Below are 24443 nucleotides of genomic sequence, written 5' to 3' on the forward strand. Positions count from 1 at the left end.
TATAATATTTTGAGAAACTTTTGTACAAATCAAATAAAATCTTTTTATACTCAAAAGTTTTATGAGTTATTAAAAATCTTATTTTTAATATTAAAAGTTTAATTCATCAAACATTTGGTCGAAACCTCAAACTTTTTTATTTATTTCTCGAAAACATTATTTAATAACATTATGGATTTTTTTTATACTTTCTAAAAATATTTTTTCCCTCTATATCAGAATAAAGATATAAATGTTTACATAAATGTTTATTAATAAACAAGATATAAAAAAAAAGTGATATACATGTCAAATAATATTATTTTAACTGTAAAACTAAATTCTTAAATAATATTTTAAGTTTTTTGTCAAATTCCAATTCAAAACTCATTTTCTGTTGATACAAACATTTGTTCAACAATCTATTTGTATACATGTTATCAAAAGTGCTAGATTATGATATCATGTGCAATGGTCTCAGATATATATATTTCACGGATAGATCGATTCACTCATACTTAAAGTAGAAACTAATATTTTTGATATAAAAAGAATACTTTTAATTCGAATCATTATATACTACACGATATCTTTTAAATATAAAAGTAATATTTTTAATTCAAATCAGTATATATTACAATGTATTTTTTAATAACATAACTAACAAAAAAATGATATATTTACAGTGAAAAATAATATTGTTGACATATAAACCAATAATTTTCATGGATCGAGTACTTTTACTCAAATTAACATATATTACACAATATTTATCCATAATATAACTAACAAAAATTACATTTTTGAAGTGAAAAATAATAATTTAGACATAAAAAATAATATTTTTAATGGATCGAATTGGTTCAGAGATCAGTTCCACAAAGTTGACCCTCGAGACATTGGATTGGAAAAAATATAAAATACATTATACAAAATTTTTAATATGTATGTGTATGTATGTACACACGAAGAGACATACAATGCATGGAAATGGTTGCTAGTACTATAATTTAGAGTAGATATATCGTGAGACAAGTCAATTCTACTCATTTTTAAAATAAAAAGTAATAATTTTAATTGATGACTCAAATAGAATATATGTTTCACAAAATTGACTCATGAGACCATGTCACGTGATTTTTTTTGTATCATTAATTATCAATATTTGAAATAATTATTTTGATTATTTTACGGAATGTGAATAAACCTTTTTTTCTTGTATTGAATAAAATTACAAAAAATTAGTTTGTAAATAACTATTGCCAATTGATCTCCCATATTCTCAAATTCTTTAACTTCTCATCATAGTTCTTTATTTTTCATATAAAAATCTGATTAATTATGTTTAATTATAATTGTAATTAATAATTAGAAAAATCATAAAGCAATTGATTAGATTGAAAATCATTTGAGTGCAAATGACCATGCATATAGATTGTTGATACGTGGTTTTTTTTTTTCTTTTCTGTGAAACAATTTATGACACAATTAATGCATTTGTAATAACCCGGTCCAATTTCAATATGAATACACGCATCATAGTACAACATGCAAAAATAGAAGCATTGAGTTAGGATCAAATCATAGGATTCTAATCATCCGATGGAACACATTCATTATCGACAACTATTCAAATTTAAGTCTCATGTTCAAATTTAAGCTTCAAGATGCCAGTGGTCGAACTAACATAATTCCGTCGTTTTGACTCATCTCCTTACATTCCGTGGTCGAAATTCAACAAAGGGGTTCTCGACAAATTTATTGATGGACCCAAGCTAGAACTACACGACTTAAACAGCCTACCCAAATCATGTTGACAGGTTATGCTGGTGAAAGTATACCATGACAAGTTGGCAGTAAACATAACATGTAGAATCAACAGTTTCGTGCTTAAAACCATCGTGCTCATACATAAGCTTCAACATGCCAGTTGGTTATCACTAAAAGCAGGAAAAAGACTGTTTCCGTGTTTATAAATATAAGAAAGCTGTACACGAGAACCAAATTTTGCCTCTAAACGAGCGTGAAAGGTGAACCTGACCCATATGAACTCATATAAGACACTTGCCCACCATCTTTGTTATCTGAATTTTGTTATCACATCAGATAATTCTCCATAATGCAGAAAGCATGCTGGAAGAAGATTCAAAATGTAAGCATGAATCATCTAGAGTAGGTTCTTGGAGGAACTCTTGATTGAACTTTATCATCTACTGGGAAGCTTTCTGATTTTCCCCGGTCTAGATTTGGGAACACTTCCAATTTTGTTCCCCTATCATTTTGGTCATCGGACTTGTGGGATGATTCAAAGTTCTCCAGTTCTTGTATTTTTTCCAAGGATTGTTCTTTAGAGTTTTGATGCGACTGGCGATTCTCTGATCCTCCACTATGTCCAAGGTTTTGGATGGGCTGAGATGAATTCTCACCTTTGTCTAAATTTCGGAGCTCAGTTGCAATCTGTGAGCGTCGTTCCTTTAAGAAATTAAGTCGGTTTGTCAGCTTTGATAGAGCAGAAGTGGTAGAATTAGCACCCTATCACACAAACATGAATACATTTTAATAAGCAACTCGGATATAAGCTCGAAGTGCCGATAACATTGTTAATAAAACAAAATCAATGAAGAGAAAAGATTCATTTAGTGTTAAATCATTCAATGTTATAAGAAGATCCCGCTGTCCGCCATCTTCTGTTCGATAGAAATAGGCGAACCAAAAATCACATACACGAATACTAATAGGACCATAGAGATGCATGTTTAAATGAAACACAAAATTCAACTTAATCAAAACTAGAACTTTAACTACCTCATACTTCAGAATCAAAATTATATTATCCAAAATAGACATACTTTATAGTGTTTTAAAACCCGGAAGCCTGAGCAAATTCATCTGTCACCATTCTTTTTCTTTTTCTTTTTCGTTTAAACAAAAAAGCAAACATCACGATCAAAACCTACAAACAACTCAACTAATGACTCTAAAATCTGAATAGGACCATAGAGATGCATGTTCACATGCGACACAAAAATCAATTTAATCACAGTAGTTTAATCAGACATTCTGATTCAGAAAATATTATCCAAACTAGACAAATGTAAAAGTGTTTGAAATTTATAAATCCTGATTTTTTTTCTGTTTTTCGTTTAAAAAAATTTAAAAATTAGAATAAAACTCTTTGAACAGTCAACTGATTATGTTAAATACTATCGCATAAGTTTTGATTTTGTTCCCCAGAAAAAAATGTGAAGACCGAAAAGATACCATAGAAACTTCAATGAACGAGAAAAGGACAAGAGGAATTTTTTTCCCTTATTTGGTTATAAAAAAAATAATAAAAATGTGAGAGATACTTGGCTATTTCATATATTCAGTAGATTCAAAATGTTTTTCAGATCATTACTCCATAGACTCCTAGACAAAAGCGAAATTTAATGACAAGACAATCTAACTAATATTATAAAATAAATAACATGCATGAAATAAGCAGTAAAAAGAAAAAAGAAAAGAAATTGTACCTCACCCCTCGGATTAGACTTTCTAGAACTGGTCGTACCGGGTGTATTTGTGCCTAACTCTGTGTTGGATGACAAATTCAAAGCTCCAGTGGCTTTCGGATTTCGAAAGGAGTCTGTTTGCTGGGGCAGATGCAATGATTTTCTCGTGGAAAATGGAGAGTCTAATTTCCTGTCTTTGTATCCGTCTGGCTTCTCCAAATTGTACTCATGCTGTACATAAGAAAAAAATTTATGACATTTTTTTAGATTTTCTTCATAAGAATCCTCGCAAACATCACCAAATAAAGATAATAATAATCTACATTGTGCTGGGTAACTGGTGTATCAATAGAAGATTTTATAGCTTTTTTTAATAGGAGAGACAAAAGATTTATCATAGCTTTTCTATTGGAGAGATTAATTAAGAACATCAATTTATCTTAAAAACTCAATATTACATCACAAGAACAATCAACAATCACAAGTACAACTCACTGTAATAAGAGAAAATCTAATTTCAGTACCAGTCAAACTTAAATTTACATGTCTATACTATGGGATCAATGTTAAGCAACGACAGTTCATGCCACTGTGAAAGTTGCATACCTTACTTCTTGAAAAATTATCTGGCGCACCGGAGATAGTTAAGGCTCCAATATCTATCTGTTTCTTCTTTCGGCTGCAAGACAATAAAAAGGAAAAAAAGCTTGCATCTTTATAATTCAAAAGAAAAAACAGCTGTTCTATAGAAATAAATAAATAAACCTTGTTCAACAGTTGTCCAATAACCAATGAAGAGGATTTGATGGTTACTCCTTAATTTGTGCAGCTGTGCTAGTTGTTTTGATCAATAATAACATCTAACAATCTTGAACACGTAATTTATGATTGTCATGTAATGTGATTTATGATATAGGACAACAGCAAACAAAGAAACTTGTCTATTACCTAAGAAAAGGGAGTAGAGCTTGGGACAGGACGCAGGCTGCCCTTTTTTTAGTTATGGACATAAAAAAATGTTTGGTATGTCTGATGATGTTTCCGGCTTCCTTTGAAAATTTGGTTTTGAAAATGTGTTTCCAAAGTTGAACTGGGGAATGTAATGCATGTTTGTTTGGTCATGTATTATGAAGAAAACAGTTTTCATGCAGATATCAAGTCGTATTAGAATTTGTTGGATTATGTAATTTTTTCATAGTAAGCGACATTTCATGTTATTTCTCAACAAGTATTCAGTATTTTCTATTCGACGTTTAAATTGGGAAATGATGCTTACACAAATAGATTATGCAAGACTTCAATATTTATATTGATCTACTCGATTAAGCCAGTTTGAATGATGATTTTTACCTGACTGTTGGGCTTATTTAATTACTTTCAGATACAAATATTTGGCTGCTTCCGATAGGAGAAATGAAGGGTGTTTCAAACATGATTAGTGTCTTTTAGAAACATAATTGCACGTGCACCTTCAAGGAAGTGTTTATTTTTACATTTGGCAATACCATTTTGTCGAGGTATATCATTACAAGTAGATGGATGATGAATGCATTTTTGTTTGAAAGTGGCCTAATCTGTGTTTCCTATGTGCCAACCACTCAACAGATTGCTGATGTACTTACCAAAGGCTTACACAAAAACAATTTGAATCCTCTAGTAAGCAAGCTAGTTATGGAAGATATCTATAGCCAGCTTGAGGTAGAGTTGGAGCGTTGGAAGATATGATATTTTATTCTAAATATTTTATAGGATTATGTGTATCAATAGAAATAGATTTCTGATTGAATTAGTTTCCTAGATCATTTCTTTTACAGTTGGTAGTTTCCTAGAATAGTTTTCTTGTGTTATTATATGATTGTACCTTGTATCATTTCTTTTTAATAGAACAAAAATAATTATCATCCTATATTCTCTAATAGTTGTATTGAACGAAGGAGTGGTGTCAGAAAGGACGGATGCAAAAAGGCCAACAGGAAACAATCTGGCACAAGTAATGAGGGAGAGCAAAAGTATTACTTACAATTTTGATTGATCATTTGGACTTTGATTGAGCTGATTCCCTACATCATACCCGATTCTAGAGTTTTGTTCACGCTGTTGAATAAGATGCAGTTCAAGATCAGCAGCCTTCTGCTTTAAACTAAATACTTCTGCCTCTGTTCGAGCAATTTCATCCAGCTCTGTCTTAATCTACGGTAATTCAAAGTTGATTACTTACGGATTTCGGTAAAAGTATTTATCAACACGAAGAGGCACTTAACCTTTTCATTAGCAATGGATGGAACAGAATGAGGTTGTTGGGATATTCTGAGTCCAGCTTCAAGCGCTGTCCTCAGCTCTAACTCCTTCTTTAACTGCTCTTGTAGCCTTGCCACCTACAATGCAATTCCCTTGAGTCCTTACTGTGTAATAAGGCTAAGGAACCACAAATGTTTTACAAGTACAATGACAAGTGTATAACAATCATTTTCGGCAAGATTAATACAGGGAAAGAGAGAGGATAAGCTCAAAATAGTCACTCGACCTGATGCAGTCCATTATAAACATTTGGAAGTGCAAAGTGATGCTTGTTAAAAATCAGATAATAAAAAGGAGATGTAATAGTATTTTGTAAATACAGGCGCTACAAGAACTAGTAAACCAACGGATTCTCCATAACTGTGTGTTCTAGAAAACGTGCTAAAAATTGCAGTATGATGCCTGAAGAAAATAAAATTTATATTCAGCACACAAGGAAAAGGGCAACATCTTGAAGAGCAAAACCCAGGTTTCATGCAATAACATTGTGAACATACTCGGTGTATCTATGTCAAAAAAGATGAGGTAGGGCAAGAAGAATAAATTTATAAATCTTTGTGCAGAAATTACATCTTTCTCAAGAGCTAAACGACGTTCATGTAAATCACGCTTCCACTTCTCCAGGGCATCCTGCAGATGCAAGTTTGCCATTTCCTGTAACATATAAGATGTGTGCGAAGAACAATTTCAAAGATAGCTCAATCCTGAAACCGAATTGAGTAAGAATGCTTCAAGAGAGAAGACAACTAAAATTTTACCTCCTTAGAGATCTTGTTCTGCAAATCTGATTTCATGGACTCAAGCTTTCGTATTTCAGCCCTAACAATGACAAGGTAGTGTGAGCATCAATTTGAATAAATTCCCATCAATGCTAGGAAACTGTTGCAGTAGTGCCTGACAGTAGAAAAAGTGCATATGATGCATGTGATTCAATTGTCATCTTGCTATAAAGTTTTATGTACCTCATACCTCAAATGGAAGGTCTGGCATGGACCCCAATCAGTCTTTCAAGAAGAATAAAGGGATGTATCTCAAGTAAAAAAGAGATACAGAGCAATTCTAGTCGAGCGTGCATGTTAGTTATACTATTCTACTATAGCTAGTCTGCTAGTGACATCTAAATTTTAAGCAACTCAGGATTCCAGGATTTATGTCCTGGTACAATAATTTGGAAGCATCATATGAAGGAGATGGCAGATCGGTTTTCTCTGATAAATAGAGTCAAGAAGAAAGAATATGGTTCCAAAACTACAACTACCAGTTCTAATCAACTGTATGCTCGAATAGGAGTATAATGATCCAATAATATTTGCAGGAAAGACAATATAAAATTTTTAAATAACAGTTAAAAGAAAGGGTGTTGATTAAAAGATAACCCAGAATTTTTCGGATAGAATTGTTAATTTATCTTGTTCATGCTGTATAACTTTATGATTGAGTAATTCAGTTAATAAACTTCAATTTTAATTTGAATTCAATTATTTAATATTTATTGAATTATGAGAGAAAGAAAACCCTTCAATAGAAAATATTGGTCGAAGCAGAAGTCAGGTTATTCCAGTAAGTTATGAATGTTGTGCTTCTATCTTACAAACTTTGTTTTTTTGATGAGAAACATAATTATTATTAATAAATTTTCTTCATGGAAATAAATTTGATTTTGACAGATTGAAAGAAATGACCAAAGAAATTTAAACCAAAGAAATGACCAAAGAAATAAATTTGATTTTGACAGTATCATTGGTTTTTATTCGTGGAGTCTCTCATGGTCTGCATTAATCTTACCTGAAATGACCAAAGAAATTTAAACCACAAGGATATCGTCTTCAAAATAGAACCAACAAATTTTGAATTTAACTTTGAGATTAAATCTCCAGAAACATGAATAAAACAAGTCTAGTGAAAAAAATTCAATCAGATCATAAAAACAGTCAGTCCAGTTCACATGGTTGCACAAGGACTCCCGAACTTACTGCCTTTGGAAATGGTTAAGAAGGATAGTGCAATAAATCAGTGATGAAATGGTAACACCACTACATGTAAATTGAGAGGATCGTGGTTTATAGAAACTGAAAGGACACATGGATGTGCTTAATTTAGTTATTGATTGAGGATGAACCTATGACTTACTCATCTTCAAAAGGAATGTCGATAGACTCCATGGAAAGGTTCTTCTTTCCCTGAACCCAAATTCATGAAGTTAGTTTTGCTAAACATTCCCAAATCATAAAATGCAGCAATGAGATGTGAATTTAAAAATTAACAAGGGCAGGATCAATGAACCAAAATTTGAATGGCCGGTGATACAAAAACTAGATAATTTTGGGTGTGGCTGATAAAGGTAGCTGTAAAACGTATCCAGACTTAGTTTCATCATATATGCGGACCAAAGAAGCACTGGTTTACTCACAGGCGTGCGTCCCCAAACAGCAGGTCGTCGTACGCTCCGAACTGGTTCATGTGATGGTTTAGAAGAGTCTTGGAACATTGATGATTCACTAGGATAAGCACCTAATATTTCATTGGAGTCATTGAGTTGCATTTTGGCATCATCATGACAATGGTTTTGAACATCATCAATTTTCTCTATGCAACCATGTTGAAACAATTCATTCTGAGAAGAACTGAATGCATATTTTGGACTGGATTTAAGAACATCAACCACTTGATGAGACTCGGACCCTGAGCTGTGACCTCCAGAGATCTGCATCTTTAGATATTTGTCATTAGATTTGTTGAATCTAACTGATAGAGCATAAGAAAAGATATCGAGAAAAAAATAACAAAGTAACACAGAAAGAAACTGTAGCACCAAAAAACATTTCAAATTGATACTGGAATTAAGCCTAACAAGGGAAGAGATTGCAATGATGAAAACTAGGATATTGAAAAAATGACAAATACATTTAATAAAAACAACATGAACAAAATTAACTTATATCTTTGAAATTGAGACGGTCAGGCAAAACCTGAAATACCACAAGGTCATTACATTTATGAGAACTCGAGCATGTACACCAAGGAAGAGAAGTTCACAAATAACTGGACACAAAATGATAATGGAAGATGTCAACGTAAAGCAACAAAAGAGACATAGAAAAGAAGTTCCACTATTTTTGCGTAGGCAAAATTCATCACCTCAGAGAGACAAGAGGCAGATTTAATGCTGGCTTAAATGGTTGAATTTGTGGCTATCTATTAGATGTGGTTACTTATTAATAAAAGGTGGAGATGGATGTTAACTAAGTATTACCTTTTTGTGATATTCATTTTCAGAGGTGTCGCTACTAGTTTCACTTAATTCATTCTCAAAGTCTTCGTCCGAATCTGCACGGGAGTCTTCAGTTGCATCATCATCCCCATCATCGTCAAAGCTATCTTCATCATCATCTGTAATTTCCTCGCTCTCACTACCACTCTCTTCAGAATCAGTATAGGGTTCAGGGGTTACAGAACATTCCTGCAAAAGTTCTGTGTTATAACTCGTAATAACTTACAAACACAAAAGAATTCTATAAAAAGATAGTTCACTACTTCATTCCATATGCATAATTTAATTTGTAAAAGACTGGTCACTTTTAAACCTTCTATTGATGGAGAGTAATGCCACAGGCTGTTGTAGGGATTTTGGTGCAGAATATGTGTCAAAACTTGGATCCAGAGGGGCATACAATATAGATTTAAACAACCTCAAATCAAGGTAGTTTTGCAATAACTGTTTACTCCATCTCAGGCTTCTTTCTCCACAGAATATTGTACAGCAAACAATCCCTTTTGACCAATATTTCTTGTGTAAAATTTAAGTATATGAAAATGAGGCAAGTGATGTTTCAAAACAACTGAAATAACTGAAGTGTAGTTTAAAGATCTCATGAAACTAAACAGTAAACAGTCGTTTGGTTCGATGGTTTCAGCAGTGGCAGCTGTGGAATTCCAAAGGTGAGAAAATTATTACCCAACCCAATTCGATCTCTCAGGCTAACACCACGTCAATTTCGACCAAACTATATGAGATGAATGTCAGATGCAAATTATCTGAACTTTCTGCCATGTCTACGGATTGAAAAATGACTCAAATGTTAAGGAATGACTAGATGTTTGGATAACTGATCAGCTGAAGAGACTCTATAATGTTTGACTTTGGCACCAACGGGCAACAAGTAGATTGTTATAGTATAAACTATTATGGTCAAACTATGTACCTTAAGGGCCCTTGAAGTAACTTGTTACTTTAAGAATTGTTGTGTCATGTGGATACCATTCATAGTGAGACTAATACCATGAATTTCTGGTGTCACCTGTACTTGAACTTCTGCTATCCTTTTTAGAACACAAACGCTAAGCAAAATTTCAATGTGATAACAAAAATGAACAAGCACAAATAGACTCACGCAAAATTTAATGAAAAATTTCACAGAGAGTGGCAGCATCAATATTTCCACATTCAATATGCCAGAGGCAAACACAGCACGATGACGACATAACAAGGAAAATAACCATAGCATACCCCAAATATATTATCGTATTCCTCGAGTAATGTAATAACAATGGTCTGTGCATGATTAGCTGCAGCAGCTGCTTGCAAAAGTTGGACAGAACCATCACCGCCCACATCAAAATCATTTTCTAGCTCACAATCACCAGCAAGAAGGGGACGAAGAAGTAAGGGAGCCATGCAAGCTGCTACAGCTGATGTGCTCATTCTGTTCACAGCCTTGTTAGAAGCCACCTTTTGCATCATCATAAGAATTCTGACACAGAAGTGACAAAGCAGTGTGAAATGCAGAATATTTATGAAATATTGATGAGATAGTAAGCAATATTTCATGTTATTTCTCAACAAGTATTCGGTATTTTCTATTCAACTGAAAAGGTGAATATAATAATCCAACAATATGGCTTAGAAGAAAGCACATCTAGCACTAAATACAACCATTACCAATCAATAATCATCATAAAAAAAATAATAAACTGAAAGAATCAGAAGCAACACTAGAATTAAATAAAAAGGAAGCAACATTTAGCACTGAATAAAAAATACGATACGTCAAACATGCATAAACCAGTATCATTACAAATCAGAAAATTAAAATAGACATAATTGTAGGTCATTTTGGATTACCTTTGTAACAAGCGACGATTGGGCTCCGGAAATGTTTCACATATTGCTGAACGCACAACATTTACTCTCATCCCTCGCTCAGTTCCTAGTCATCATAATAACGTGGAAGAATTATTATTAATGTATCTATGCTGTGGTACTTTCCACATGCAACAACATTCAAAATTCCTGTTTCTTTGATAAAAAAATACTCTCAGAATTCCAATTTGAATGTACATTTGGAATTTGCCACCAAATTTAACTGAAAATTGATGAACAAAAAAAATTGTCCTTCTGTATTGAAATCACAATAAGGCTAATTATTGTTAGTTATAAAACCAAGGAACATTGTGACTAATTCTAAAACCAAATAAATAATCCGTAGATTTTCAAGGTCGAGAATTAGTCAAATGGTCCAACTAGACGAGCGATTTTTCTACTACGCAATTCACACTGGAGAGCCATATAATAAACCAAATTCAGTAATTTGTTTCACGGGTGCATTGTACGATTATATCCCAATGTTTCAAATTTAAAGAAATCAAGCCTGAAATGGAACTTTGGAACAAAGCTGGATTTTAGGGAATAAAGTGTCTGTTATATTTTGAAGTAGAGTATTATATAATAATAGAGTTTTTATAAAAGTATTTCTATTCATAGAATGCTCTCTTCATGAAACAAATGCTGCTTTTGAAAAGTCCGCAATTTCAAAACTCAAAGATATCTCAGTTTTGCGAGTATATTTCACTAGCAAATTGGAGAAATGAGTCTGCCATGCAATCTTTGAATGGGAAAACATTTGATTAGAAAAATTAATCTTCCATAACAAGATATACACAAATTTTCATTCAAAAAATATTTCTTGTCTATTCTAGTACTCAGATTCAACATACAAGGATAAAAAAGAGAACAACATAACAAACTTACGGCATGCTTCAAGGAGGGCCTTGCAGCAAGATGCGGGAACTGGTGATGAAGGTAACTCTCGAATAATGTACTGGCAATAGACCATTAAAACAAATTATTCACTAAAACATTATATAAAGATCTTTAAAACAGGTCATATTTTTAAGAAAATACCTTAACACAGTCAGCAATAACATGTGGATCCTCGTCCGAAGAAAACTCACATTTCCCTGAATTTTGTTTAAAGTTATATCACTGACTATTGAAAATAAATCCTTATGCAGCATATTTTAACCAAATAAATTGAATGTTTGTAAATCCAAATCCAATATAAGATATTGAATAAACACCCCAACATATCTTAGTCTTAGACTATTAAATATGTGAGATGTCTGGTGCTTATTAATGTTGTGCCCCTTCATGTGTAGGTCATGCTCTTTTGATAAAGTCTAAACATATAGAAATCTCTTTTATGTATAGTAATTGTTGCTTTGTCATTCACATAATATACTCGGAAAGAAAATGTATGAACCATATTTTTGCAAATAGCATTTTACGGTAAACAATCAAAACTATACAATAAAACAAACCTTTTTCAAACTCTCTTATTCGACGCTCCACATCGTCTACATCAGCAGCTTGCCTCAAGATGCCTTCTGCTTTAACGGCTGTCAAAAAACCATAAAAAATAAGGACCAAACAAACCAGAAAAGTCATAAAGTGGTGTTACATGTATGAGTTGTAGTGACAAATAAACACCACAAAAACAAACAAATAATTTAAGCTAGAGATGTAAAAAAGTTGAGAATAGACACCATGCTAAGCGAGGAAGAGGATCAGACCTATATTCAATACAAGAAGAACCATAGATATTCTATACAAAAGAGAGGAGTAAAGACATTCCATCAGCAGACAAATCCCAGAAAAATTTATCGTAGAATGCAAAAAAGAAAGGAAAAAAAGAAGGCACGATGTTAGTATGTTCAAGGGAAATCACTTTTACATATGCATCCTAATATCTATTTGACACTACGAGTTTCATGCAAACTAGTGGGCGACAGACTCCTCAACAGATGACAAAGTATAGCTTACCTTGGCTCACTCGAAAACAAAAGAAGATGGCAATTATTGCATCTTTCCAACACTATTGGGCCGGCTCTTATGATCATTCAATTGATATTTGTTAAAAGATAACAGCCGCAAAATACACCATAGTGAAGGACACATCCCTAGGAGATCCAAATAATAATTTATAATACAAAGTTGACAACATAGTACTATTCTCAAATGTATATTAAGACCATCGCATTGAGCTGACTAGGTCTATATTCCATGATTCGGCAGAGAACGAATAAAGTAGATTTAATTTGAACGATCTACAGAAATTCACAATCGTGTAGTGAAATTTCTAGAGGAATGTTATATTCAAAAACGAATCTCACTCTTTCTTTTTCTCCCAATAACATATACAATTTTTTCAAAACTTTGAACCTGTTTATTTGGTGGTATTCATGTGGAAACACTGGTCAAGAAGCATATCAAGAATACGCATTTATCCCATTAGAGCTCATTTGCGGAATAAAAAAAAAGTGAGAGGCTTACCATTTTCCTCGACAAATCGAAGAGCTTTTTCCAAAAAGGATGGAGTGCCATCTATATCTTCTAGAGCAAGTAAAATTGGTCGACCGATGACCAAGGATTTAACCTGTCTATCTTTAGCTACAAAAAAAGTAAGAGACAGAGAAAAAAGATCACTTATTGTTGAATATGGTGTTTATTAATAGTTAGGATTCTCAATCTCCTGTTATTAGAATATTATCATGTTAAATTAGAAGTAGATTATGGTAGGGCTAATGTTAGACTTATAAACTAGGTTGTATTCTTCATTCTAAATATCTATGTGAAAATAAGTTCTCTTCAATATATTCTATTTGGTATAAGAGATCCGAAAAAACCCTAGCCATGATCATGTTCGGCAGTATGACATCTTCAAGTAAGAATGCGCCACCTACTGCCTCAACCATTCCAGACGTTCTGCACATTTCCTCCATTATGTGTCATAAATTAACCGGCCACAACTATCTCCAATGGTCTTAGTCCATCAAGATGTTCATTTGCGGCAAGGGAAATGAGGATTATCTATCAGGTGCCTCGAAGTGTCCAGCCACTGATGACAAGACATTCAAGACCTAGAATGCCGAGAACAACACGATCACTTCTTGGCTTATTAATTCAGTGAAACCCGAGATAGGCGGGAATTTTTTACTCTACAGTACGGCCAAGGATATATAAAAAGCCGTCCGCGAGATGTATTCATCTCAAAAGAATACATCTGAATTATTTCGAGTTGAAGGATTGCTCACGTTCTGCGTCAAGGTGAAGATAATGTCACCACCTACTTTAACGCACTCACTCGACTTTGGCAGATTACAAAAATTCCACCAGGAAACGAACAGTGGGTTGCAAGTGGATCTTTACAGTTAAACATAAGGTAGACTGCAACATTGAATGGTGCAAAGCACAACTAGTTGTGAAAAGGGTACACTCAGTCATATGGAATTGATTGTAAGAAGACATTTGCGCCTGTTACCATGCTTAACACCATCAGACTGCTATGCTCAGTTGCGGCAAACCTCGATTGGCCTTTATTCCAACTAGATGTCAAAAACACTTTTCTGAACGGTGATATTGAAAAAAGGTCTACACGGATATACCTCCAGGTTTATGCATAAAGCAATGAAGAATAAAATGTGCATGCTTAGAAAATCTTTGTATGGGCTAAAAATATCATCTTGAGCATGATTTCATCGGTCTACAAATGTTTTGACTAACGACAGATATTTCTAGAATCGGTTTGATCACACCTTGTTTGTTAAAAATTATGATGGAAAAGGTAATTTTCTCATTGTTTATGTGGATAAAATTGTACTCACCGGAAATCATGAGAGAAAAATGAATTAGATAAAATGAATACTTTCAAAAAAATTTGAAATTAAGGACCTTGGACTTCTTAAAAATATTCTGGGCATGGAAGTGACAAGATCATCATGTAAGATCTCAATTTCTCAGAGAAAGTATTATCTGGATCTATTGAATGAAACCGGGATGTTAGGTTTCAAACCAACTGACACCCCAATGGACCCGAATGTCAAGATATGAACAACTGAAGATCGTGCCCCTACTGACAAGGGAATATATCAACGCTTGGTGGGTAAACTCATATATCTTTCTCACTCTCGACTTGATATTGGTTTGTCGTGGGTGTGATCAAACTGTGGAACACATAGAAACAATATATCACGTACTTAGATATCTAAAAGAAACCTCTTGTACGGTCTGCTCTTTAGAAAAACAACTATAAGGAATGTACAAAATTTACAGTTATGCATATTGGACTGGTTGTCCAATTGACATACGATCTACTTTTGGGTATTGCTCTTTTATTTGGGGAAATCTTGTGACCTAGAAAGTAGAAAACAACAAGTTGTAGCTCGCAGTTGTGCAGAAGCAGAATATCGTGCTTTGTCCAATTTTCTGAAGGAGTGTGGATTAAAATACTGCTCAACGAATTGAGATTGGAAGACAATCATTCAATAGAATTGATATATGATAATAAGATAGCCATACAAATAGCCAGACATCTAGTGCATCATGATAGAACCATACTTGTTGAGATATACAGACGGACACTTCATAAGTGAAAAGATTGAGAATAAAATAATTGATCTTCATTACGTTCCGTCTCACTTGCAGATTGCAGATATCTTGACAAAATCTCTTGATCGGCCTATCCTTTGAAGAGTTGAAGTCCAAGCTGGGCATGATAAACATATACCACTCAGCTTGAGAGAGAGTGTGTTGAATATTCTGTTTATTAATAGCTAAGATTTTCAAATTTGTATTATTAAAACTTTATAAGTTAAATAGGATTAGATTACTTTCCATATGGTAGAGCTAATGTTAGACTTATAAATTAAGTTGTATTCTTCATTCTAAATATCTATAAGAATAATAAGTTCTCTTCGGTATATTATCTATGTATTTTTCTACTTTTATATTAGTTTCATTATAAGGAAAAAGCTAACAAAATGTGAAACACTTAAAAAATCAAATGCTGAGTGCTACTACATATTTTCTTGTAACCGCACCACATCCCTTACCGGATAAAAAAAATGACGAGAAAATGCAAGTTAAGAGAGGTAAAAGGAAATAATCCCTCCATATTTGGAAAATTTCGAGCTTCTGAGGAGAAAGAATCATTAGCTAAAAATACAGAGAAATATGAACTTTTCTTTATTCTTCATCTGTCAAAAGAAATACAGTGTAGGAACATGTTCCTAAGGATGCATCACATGTTGTAGCTGACTAAATAACAAAAAGTAGTAGTGAGTAGTTTGATTGTACTTGACCTAATGACCTAACTAGACATTTGTGATGATATGAATGAAAAAAAATCTATTTCACTGTGTGGTCAAATTTTCAAAGCAGCAAAAATCTTACATTGTTCTGAAGAAGCATCAGCTGCATTGGGCTGATCATTCTTGAGTTTACCATTTGGCCCAGTAACAAGAGCCGCACTAGGTGCATTTTTAAGAGCTTCTTCAAGAGCATCCTTCCACTCGTGCAGATCTTCCAGTGTCTCTGCCTGTGTTACAAGAAATTAAGGAAATGGAAACAATAACAAGCTTAGATATACTTTGTTTTACTTCTGGAGTTTCCGAAGGTGCTTTTTTTTAAAAAAAAATATTTGTTTGAAATTATAATGGGTACGGAAATGTAAGTTTGGTTTTGTTTTTTTTTTTAAAAATATATTTACTTTAGCGGTCAAATATCGTAAATTTTGTCCGAATGATTGATTTTAATGAGATTTTGAGTATTTTAAAATTTTATATTATATTTATTGTGCTATATAATATAAAAATTTTGCATTTTTAGTGAGAAGTGAAATTTGAATTAGAAGATATGAAAATAAATTTAAAGAAAATAAAACAATAATAAGATCGCAATTTTGTTATTTTTTTAAAAAATATGAATTTTTAAAAAAAATTGTGTGATCAAGACAAGACAGTCGCACTAGATATAATGAACATTAACATCACAAATCACCATGCAAAGAATAACCGTGTCGCAAGTAGGAGTATATGATGGAAAACCACAACGAAGAGGGTTATTACAACACCTCAAAGTGTGTGACCGTGGCAGAATCCCACAAAATAGCTATTATAACAAACACTAATATCCTGAAGTCACCTCCCAAAATATAACCATGTTGCAAGTTGTAGTGTAAAATAACTCGAGCCGGCTTGATTCAAGCCGGATCAAGCTAAGGATGTTTTAGGTCAATCTCAAAAATTGCAGTGCATGAGGCTTGCAAGCTCAACATTATTGCTTAAATATGTTCAAATATTAGTAATATAATAAAAAATTAAAATTCTACGATATATCTACATTAATTGATATCGATTGCCATTAATGAGGTCAAGGTCACAACTAAACTCATGATTTAAGCTCAATAACATGTTCATGAACAAATTTTCAAGATATAATATGAGATTAAGAGCCAGCTAATTAGCTGAACTCAAGTCTAATTTTCTGTAACCGAGCTTGTGAAATTTCACAGAGTCGATCATTTACACCTATTGTCACAAGTCATAATTTCGATTTTAAATGTGTAGAATTCCAGTGAAAAACAAAGCATGGAGCTTTTTGATAAAGCTCAACACAAAAGACAAACAGATGAGGACAACTAATTCCAAAACTTTGGTCACACAAAGAAAAATAAACAGGATTTCACCTTGAGTGTGAACGCTCGTCCATCGCGTCCATCAGGGAAGAGTACGGTGAGCAATTTCTTATCTTCTTTGACAACAACACTGAGAGTGGGATCAAAAAGTCAACATCCAGTCTAACCATTAATATAGTAGGAAGACACAGATGATAAACAGCCAGACACACAAGACTCTAACATCTATGTATAAAGTGCCAACCTGCCTGAACTATTTAGATCAATCCCTCCAAGGGTTAAGTTGACTTCACTCCCTTTCTGAGGGACCACATTCTGAAAAAAAGTTATTTAACATTTGCAATTTGGATAAAAACTGTAAACATGGCATTAAATGTGAATTAAATATAAGCCATAAAAATACACTCCGTCAACAAATCAGCTTCTATTATTGTGAAATTCAAACTTCTTCATGAACAGTAGCGTATGAATTTACTAAATATGATGATACATCAATAAAAGTATTCAGGCCATCACACAGTAAAACATTAATATTGATAAATGAAACAGCAAAATATAAGACCTCATACTACAGCCACTACGTGCGTAGAGAAGCATCAGAATAAGTTCAATTTCACTCAAAACTTTCACAGAAATCTGGTTGAGCAGCTGTGTGTTAAAATATAAGAAATTTTGGACAAAAGTGGCAACTTACTGGATCACTTCTGAAGAAGACCAAGGACGTTTGAGTTAAAATAAACCACCTTTTCTTCCATGATGTCCATCCAATACCTATTAATGGCGCAAAAACATTAGGAAGAAACTGTTTGCTCTGACAAATGATGTATCGTTTTACACAAATTTGACACTAAACAATAATAGCACGGTGATTAGTATAACATTGCACAACAAGAATTTTTAGTTTAAAGATCTCATGTCCTCCGGAAAGAAGTATGTATTATTTTTTCTTGTCTGGATTTTTTTAAATGTCAATCCGCAAAAGCAAATTTCGAGGGTGCAATGAAGGGGCCACTAACTGTTGATGTATGGAAAATAGGAACTTATATTTGTGTATGGAACAAAATTGAATACCAAATTAATCTGTCAGATGAATGGGAAGCCAAGCAATTAGGCTTATGTTATTAAAAGAACTTGCTATGGATAGAAAAAAAAATGCACTGCTATCTACATAGTTGTAATGAATGTACATTTAGGCCATGATTGGTTCGAAGGATGAGGAATGATAATTAAATGACTGATAAAAAATTTCAAGATTAGGAAATGTAATATATGGTGATAAAATAGTATTTATGTTTCACACGTTTTTTTTGGATGAGATAAATTAAGGATTGTTCTATATTATGCCTAAAATACCCTTGGAATGCCCTGGATTTTTGTGGATGGAAAAGGGTATTTGTGGAATATATCATCATGATAAAATGGATAAAATTTAAATTATTGTTAATACCAAGTGGGTAGGTGAGTTTATTTTCCAACTTTTAATACCACATAATCATGGACTTGTTTAACAAAACGAGTTTGATAAAAACCAACGAAACAATGGTTACAACACTAAATCATCCCCCACAGACAATTAGTTTATTAACAAGCCAATAAAATGTCAGCAACTATCAGATGTCAAAATAGAAATGTTCTAGGAGGCCATTGTTGATGAAAATAAACACCTGGCATATATTATGACTATTTGATCGGTACCAACTACTTGACTGGATTTTAAGCATGGAATGGACAGAGAAAACTTATTCACGGGACATAGGGCAAAAATAATCAAAACAAACATCAGATTACATTTGCCACCATGCTGATGTATAAATTTACCAAACATATCAGAAGGCTTGACATTTGACATGTGCAGGTTGATGTACCTACAACATAGTGCTTTGAGCAACTCTAAATGAGCTCATTCTGTATCGTAATCAAGTTTTATTTAGTGAATTTTTTTATGGGGCATTATTTGGATATAACAACAAATTGTTAGTACCAGTGAACGGTATAAGTAACACATAAAAATAAGCCACGATAAACAAATCATAAATCTAAAAAAGAATTACATGAAACACGTGAAAATCACTGTTTCATTCAAGCTTCTAGACGCACAAACATACTGCATACTGTATGTTATCATGGATGAAACCCTGTGTACCCAAATTCACCATCAAACAGCCCAATTTAGTGACTTGGATTCAGCAAATTACATTTCAAGTCCCTTAAACGATAGGAAGTAAAGAAGCATGTTTATATATTGCCATCTGTTTTCCAGAAAAGGAAAAGGACCAAATCAAGTGGCAAACAGACCTTTTGAGGACAAAAAAAGTGGGCCACTCTTATAGACCTGCAGCATGATATGAATATAAAGCTTGGATCAGCTGTCTATTACAATAATGGTGTCAACGTAAATTTAAAAATCTTATAAATAAAAATTAGGTCAAACAAAAAGTATGATAATTAGGGAACATTGGAAGCAATGCCTAAGAGAATTCAATAAAGACTGTTGTCTTGACTCTTTGATACGAGACACATCTGTAAGGCACCGTAACATCAAAAAGTAAAATCTTCTCTCGTCCTCAGCAAACTCTTTCTAAATTACATGGTTAACCCTGAGCGACTGGCCTCTCAATTCTGGTACGTATGGCAACTAACGTAGCCTATAAATTTGTCCAGACAATCTAAATCAGTTCTCATGCAATTTAACTACCATATTTACCGCCTAAATATTTCCAGATATGTTACTTTTTCATTATAACTCATGTTTCTACCAAAATTGAATCTAGCGTGTCCATACACAATTCAAATGCTTGGATGTTTTCCACTTATCTTTGCAAGTTTACCGTTTCAAACTACCATAAGAAGCTGAAATATCTTGAAACCCGTGGCCCCACACATTCCACGCAAAAACACACCAGGCAAATAAAATTGCGTGGTACCCTCTTTGAGGTACCATAACATCCCACTTCTAAAATATGTGGACAAGCATCGGAACCCACAAATTTTTTATACCGTACTTTATAAACAAATGTACCTTATTGCCACCGTGAAAAGCGGGGCTCGGAGGTGCAGGTGGTGGAGATGGCTCGTTATTGCCACCTTCCCCCTGAAACAGAGCGCAAGGTTCCCATATTACAAAACGCAAATTACGTTAGTTATACTAAATTGGAGTGATCATGCAATGATATATCATCGAGTACCTACCTGAGATGAATCTGCAATTACGTTTGTCATTTCCTGATCACGAAAGAATCACATTACAAAAGTAGCAGTGTCCCATTGGAAGGACCCTGCCAAAAATGTATCATCGAAACATTTATCAGATCCAAACCCAAGAAAAACGAACTCAAATCCGTCAAGGATCAAACAAAACAAGGGGAAAAAAAAGATTTACCTTTCTTGCATACAATATGATCAAATCAATATTTTACGAAATGGGCAGCATGAAAATCAAGAATGCTGGAGAATAATTCAAGATCACGTGTGTTGGGGGGGGGGGAGAGAGAGAGCATTGGGCATGTAAAATTGACGCATATTTTTGGATGGAGTTTGTTTGTAGAGAAGGGACCGAAGATACAACGGAAAGCCGAGGGTCAAGCATGGGGATAGTGAAGAAGCGGGTCTCTTTCCTTGTGCTTATATTGCATTTGTTACACGTTTGAATCTTCATCGCGTGCCATTTATGTCAATGTAATAATTGCTGCAATCTCAATCGATATATAAACGAGGGTTCGCAAGAATTTTTATTTATTTGAAGTAACTTTTTTCAACAGATTATAAAAATAATAAAAGTTCAAAGTTAATATATGCTAAAATTCGATTTTTGAAGAAAAAATATTTATAAAAGAATGTTTACGAACTTGATTTTTAGTAATATGACAATAATATCTTTAAATTATATAACATTTATCGAGAAAATAAAGAATAATAAGCGAATTTTGTTCTAATTCGATAAAAAAGAAATAAAGATTGATATCCAAAAAGATAATTTTGGTCATATGAAATTTAACTTTTAAAACTCGATTCAAATATAAAAACTCATCTCAAACTCTACTTAAACAAAAACTCAATCCAAAGTCAACTCAAACTCTAACGTAAATGAAAAAATCAACCCAAACTCGTCTCAGTGATGAAAAATTACACTCAAACTCGATCAAGTGATGAAAAACTCAATTCAGTGATAAAAACTCGACCTTAACTCAAACCAAATACAAAAACTCGACCCTTGGTTCGAGTCTCAACCAGTTTCAAATAAGTTGATGTCAATTTCTTTTCATTCTTTTAAAAAATAAGAGTGAAAAAGACTAAAATACTTTTAACTCCAATCTTTTTCACTCAATTAGAAAAGTCATGATTCCTTGGATTCAAGTAAAGTGGTGGAGAGACATATATATGACATCAATTCCTTTTAATTATCTAAATTTCGGCACGTTTCTATTGCTCTCACACAACCAGGGGCGGAGGCACACTATATTAGCCCGGGTGGCCCAATTTTTTTTACAAAAATTTATATGTAAATTTTGTATAATTTTCGAATAATATGATATTAGCCCGGGTAGATCAATTTAAAATATTAAAAGATTGTAGAGATTAAAATTCTAATCCGGGCGGAGCCATGTTTCTGGCTCTGCCACTGCTGACACAACCCCGTTTGTTGACTTGGAAAGACGGAAAAAAAACCCGTTACTCACACTATGGAGATGTAGTTATATAATCATTAGTACATTTGATATCAAAATTAATTTATCTTGCTATAATATGAAGTTTGAAAATTTATATAAAATTAATAAAACTTTTAAAAAACAAATGATAATATTTTTATAAATGCAAAAAATATTTAAAAAAATTATGAAAATTATAAAATAAAAATATAAATATATATAACTGGAATTTTATGAATTTCATCGAATTCTTAAAAAAATTATATAAAAAAACTTAAAAATTTAAAAATCTCTAAGAATATTTATAAAAAAAATATGCATGAATAAAAAAAATTTAGTTAAAGAAATGAGTATATTTAAACTAATTTTTCATCATAGATTTTTTATATATTCTATTAAAAATAAATCGATATCATTTTATACACTTGAAAATAACATAATAAACTCTTCTTTTACATATAATATAATATCGATCGACTTTTAATTTTGTAAGGTATATTGCAAAATGAAAAGTTAATATAGAACACTCTACAAAATGTGCTATTATAAGGGAGAATATGTTGATAATTAGAGCCAGTGTCATATTTCAAATTTGAATATTTGAATCGAACTTAAAAAAATAGGTTCTCAATAATAGGCCGTTGTTTTTCATTAAAAAAATATTTTTAAAACATATCATGATCGTCATATTTATTTGGATCATTTTTCAACTAATAATCACATGGTATTGTTCATGAACATTTAGAAGCAAACTAGCTCTCTTAATTTACATTTATATGTTAAAACATTTTTTTTATAATATTAGCAATATCTTTTTCATTCATAATAAAATATCAATTACACTTCCATCAAGTTAAAGGTTTGTTTCAACCTGCCGGGGCAATGAACGGCCCGAATCATTCCACATGAGTGATCTGGGCCCACCTCCAATGAAAAAAAAAATGATTCGAAAAAATCCGAGCCGTTGGATCGACCCTTGCGGACAGGTAAGTGTCGAGTTAACCCAAGTTAACAATTGTCTCTCTGAACATTGTACTATTGCCACTAAAATATTTATCAATATTTATACTTCTCTGTCTTCTTTTTTTTCTTGCAATCCAAAAAATATTTTGATGACATTAATTATAGATTATATCTAAAAAAAGTTACATTCTTGTAATTAAAAATCATATATCTTATAAATTTGTAATGCATTTCTATATTAATATGTGTGTTTCATTTTTATAATTTTATAGTTCATTTTAATAAACTTGCCAAATTTATAACAAAAATACCCGATCCATAAATTGTTCAAAGAACAATTTAGGAGATTTGGCATTTCATTAAATAAACATTGCTTATCCTATTAAAAATCATCATTTTTTAAGCATAATCTACACAGCACAGCATAAATACAATGAATTTAGCAAACACAACATTCATTTAGGAATTCTTGCTGCCAAGTTTTAATGATTAAACCTTAAAAGTAAATTACCTAAATCACCGATTAAAATAACTTGCACGAAATAGGAGCAATACAAGCAATTTCAAAATTTTCAATTCTTCATCCATAACATTTCGCATAGCAATATAATCTGCAAAATTGACAAAAAAAGAGAGAAATGTCATGGATGAAGAACATCCTTTTATGTGGACCGAGTATGTGTAAATATTTAGTTAATTTGTAGGGATGTAATAATTGTTTTTATTTGAAGAGTTATCGAATCGTAGTGTTCGAATTGTTGCATAATTTAAAAAAGATTTAACTTACATTTTTTTTTACTAATTATTATTTATAATAAAACGAAAAACAACTCGGTCTCATAATTAGTATCAGATCCGAAGTATTCGATCCTTCGTATCTAATTGGACAGGCGCATCGCATATTTTCAAAGTTACATATAATGAGTCCTTCCTCCTCGTTTTCTTGTTTCAGATTGGTGTTCAATGTTATTTTATATCTCAATAATAAAAATACCAAAAAACTACTTAATTAAATTGTTTTGGCATACATTTTCTTGTAGTATCTTTTATGGTTTTATTGCAATCTTACAACTCAAAAATATAGAAATGAGTTCCGAACTTGCAAATTGGAATTTAGATCACAAAGAGAACTAATATCAGTGCAAAACGAGAACAAGAACCCAAAAAATAAAAATAAAAATTGAAACCTGGGCACAAAAAATAAGCAGAAACAATGCAATTCCAAACAATATTTTATACCCTTTTGACGTTACTTGTTTAAACTCACATTGAATAATGCATCTTTCAATTTACAAAGTTCATAAATAACGGTA

At 32.5% G+C, this 24443-nt stretch overlaps 1 protein-coding gene across 4 annotated transcripts; it reads right to left on the reverse strand.

Moving 5' to 3' along the window:
* Positions 1-1639: 1639 nt before the first annotated feature.
* LOC140832776 (rho GTPase-activating protein REN1-like) lies at positions 1640-21170 on the reverse strand. Of its 4 annotated transcripts, none has more exons than XM_073196954.1 (24): positions 20901-21170; positions 20711-20796; positions 20541-20612; positions 19817-19853; positions 18216-18292; positions 17766-17836; positions 17573-17651; positions 16279-16423; positions 13381-13497; positions 12369-12446; positions 11953-12008; positions 11800-11869; positions 10894-10978; positions 10279-10522; positions 9025-9231; positions 8182-8481; positions 7902-7951; positions 6530-6590; positions 6342-6425; positions 5735-5848; positions 5494-5663; positions 4080-4152; positions 3495-3704; positions 1640-2451 (listed from the first exon to the last, which is right to left on the reverse strand). In XM_073196954.1, exons 2-24 carry the CDS (start codon positions 20738-20740, stop codon positions 2143-2145), a joined length of 2739 nt encoding a protein of 912 aa, XP_073053055.1. In that variant the 5' UTR covers positions 20741-20796; positions 20901-21170; the 3' UTR covers positions 1640-2142. The 4 variants fall into 4 exon arrangements, with proteins under 4 accessions (XP_073053055.1, XP_073053056.1, XP_073053053.1 ...); XM_073196952.1 differs by having other exon boundaries at positions 1644-2511; positions 20901-21168; XM_073196953.1 differs by having other exon boundaries at positions 1646-2511; positions 8182-8475; positions 20901-21167.
* Positions 21171-24443: the final 3273 nt, after the last annotated feature.

The sequence above is a fragment of the Primulina eburnea genome, chromosome 5 (assembly GCF_022965805.1).
Source record: "Primulina eburnea isolate SZY01 chromosome 5, ASM2296580v1, whole genome shotgun sequence".
Lineage (NCBI taxonomy): Eukaryota > Viridiplantae > Streptophyta > Magnoliopsida > Lamiales > Gesneriaceae > Primulina > Primulina eburnea.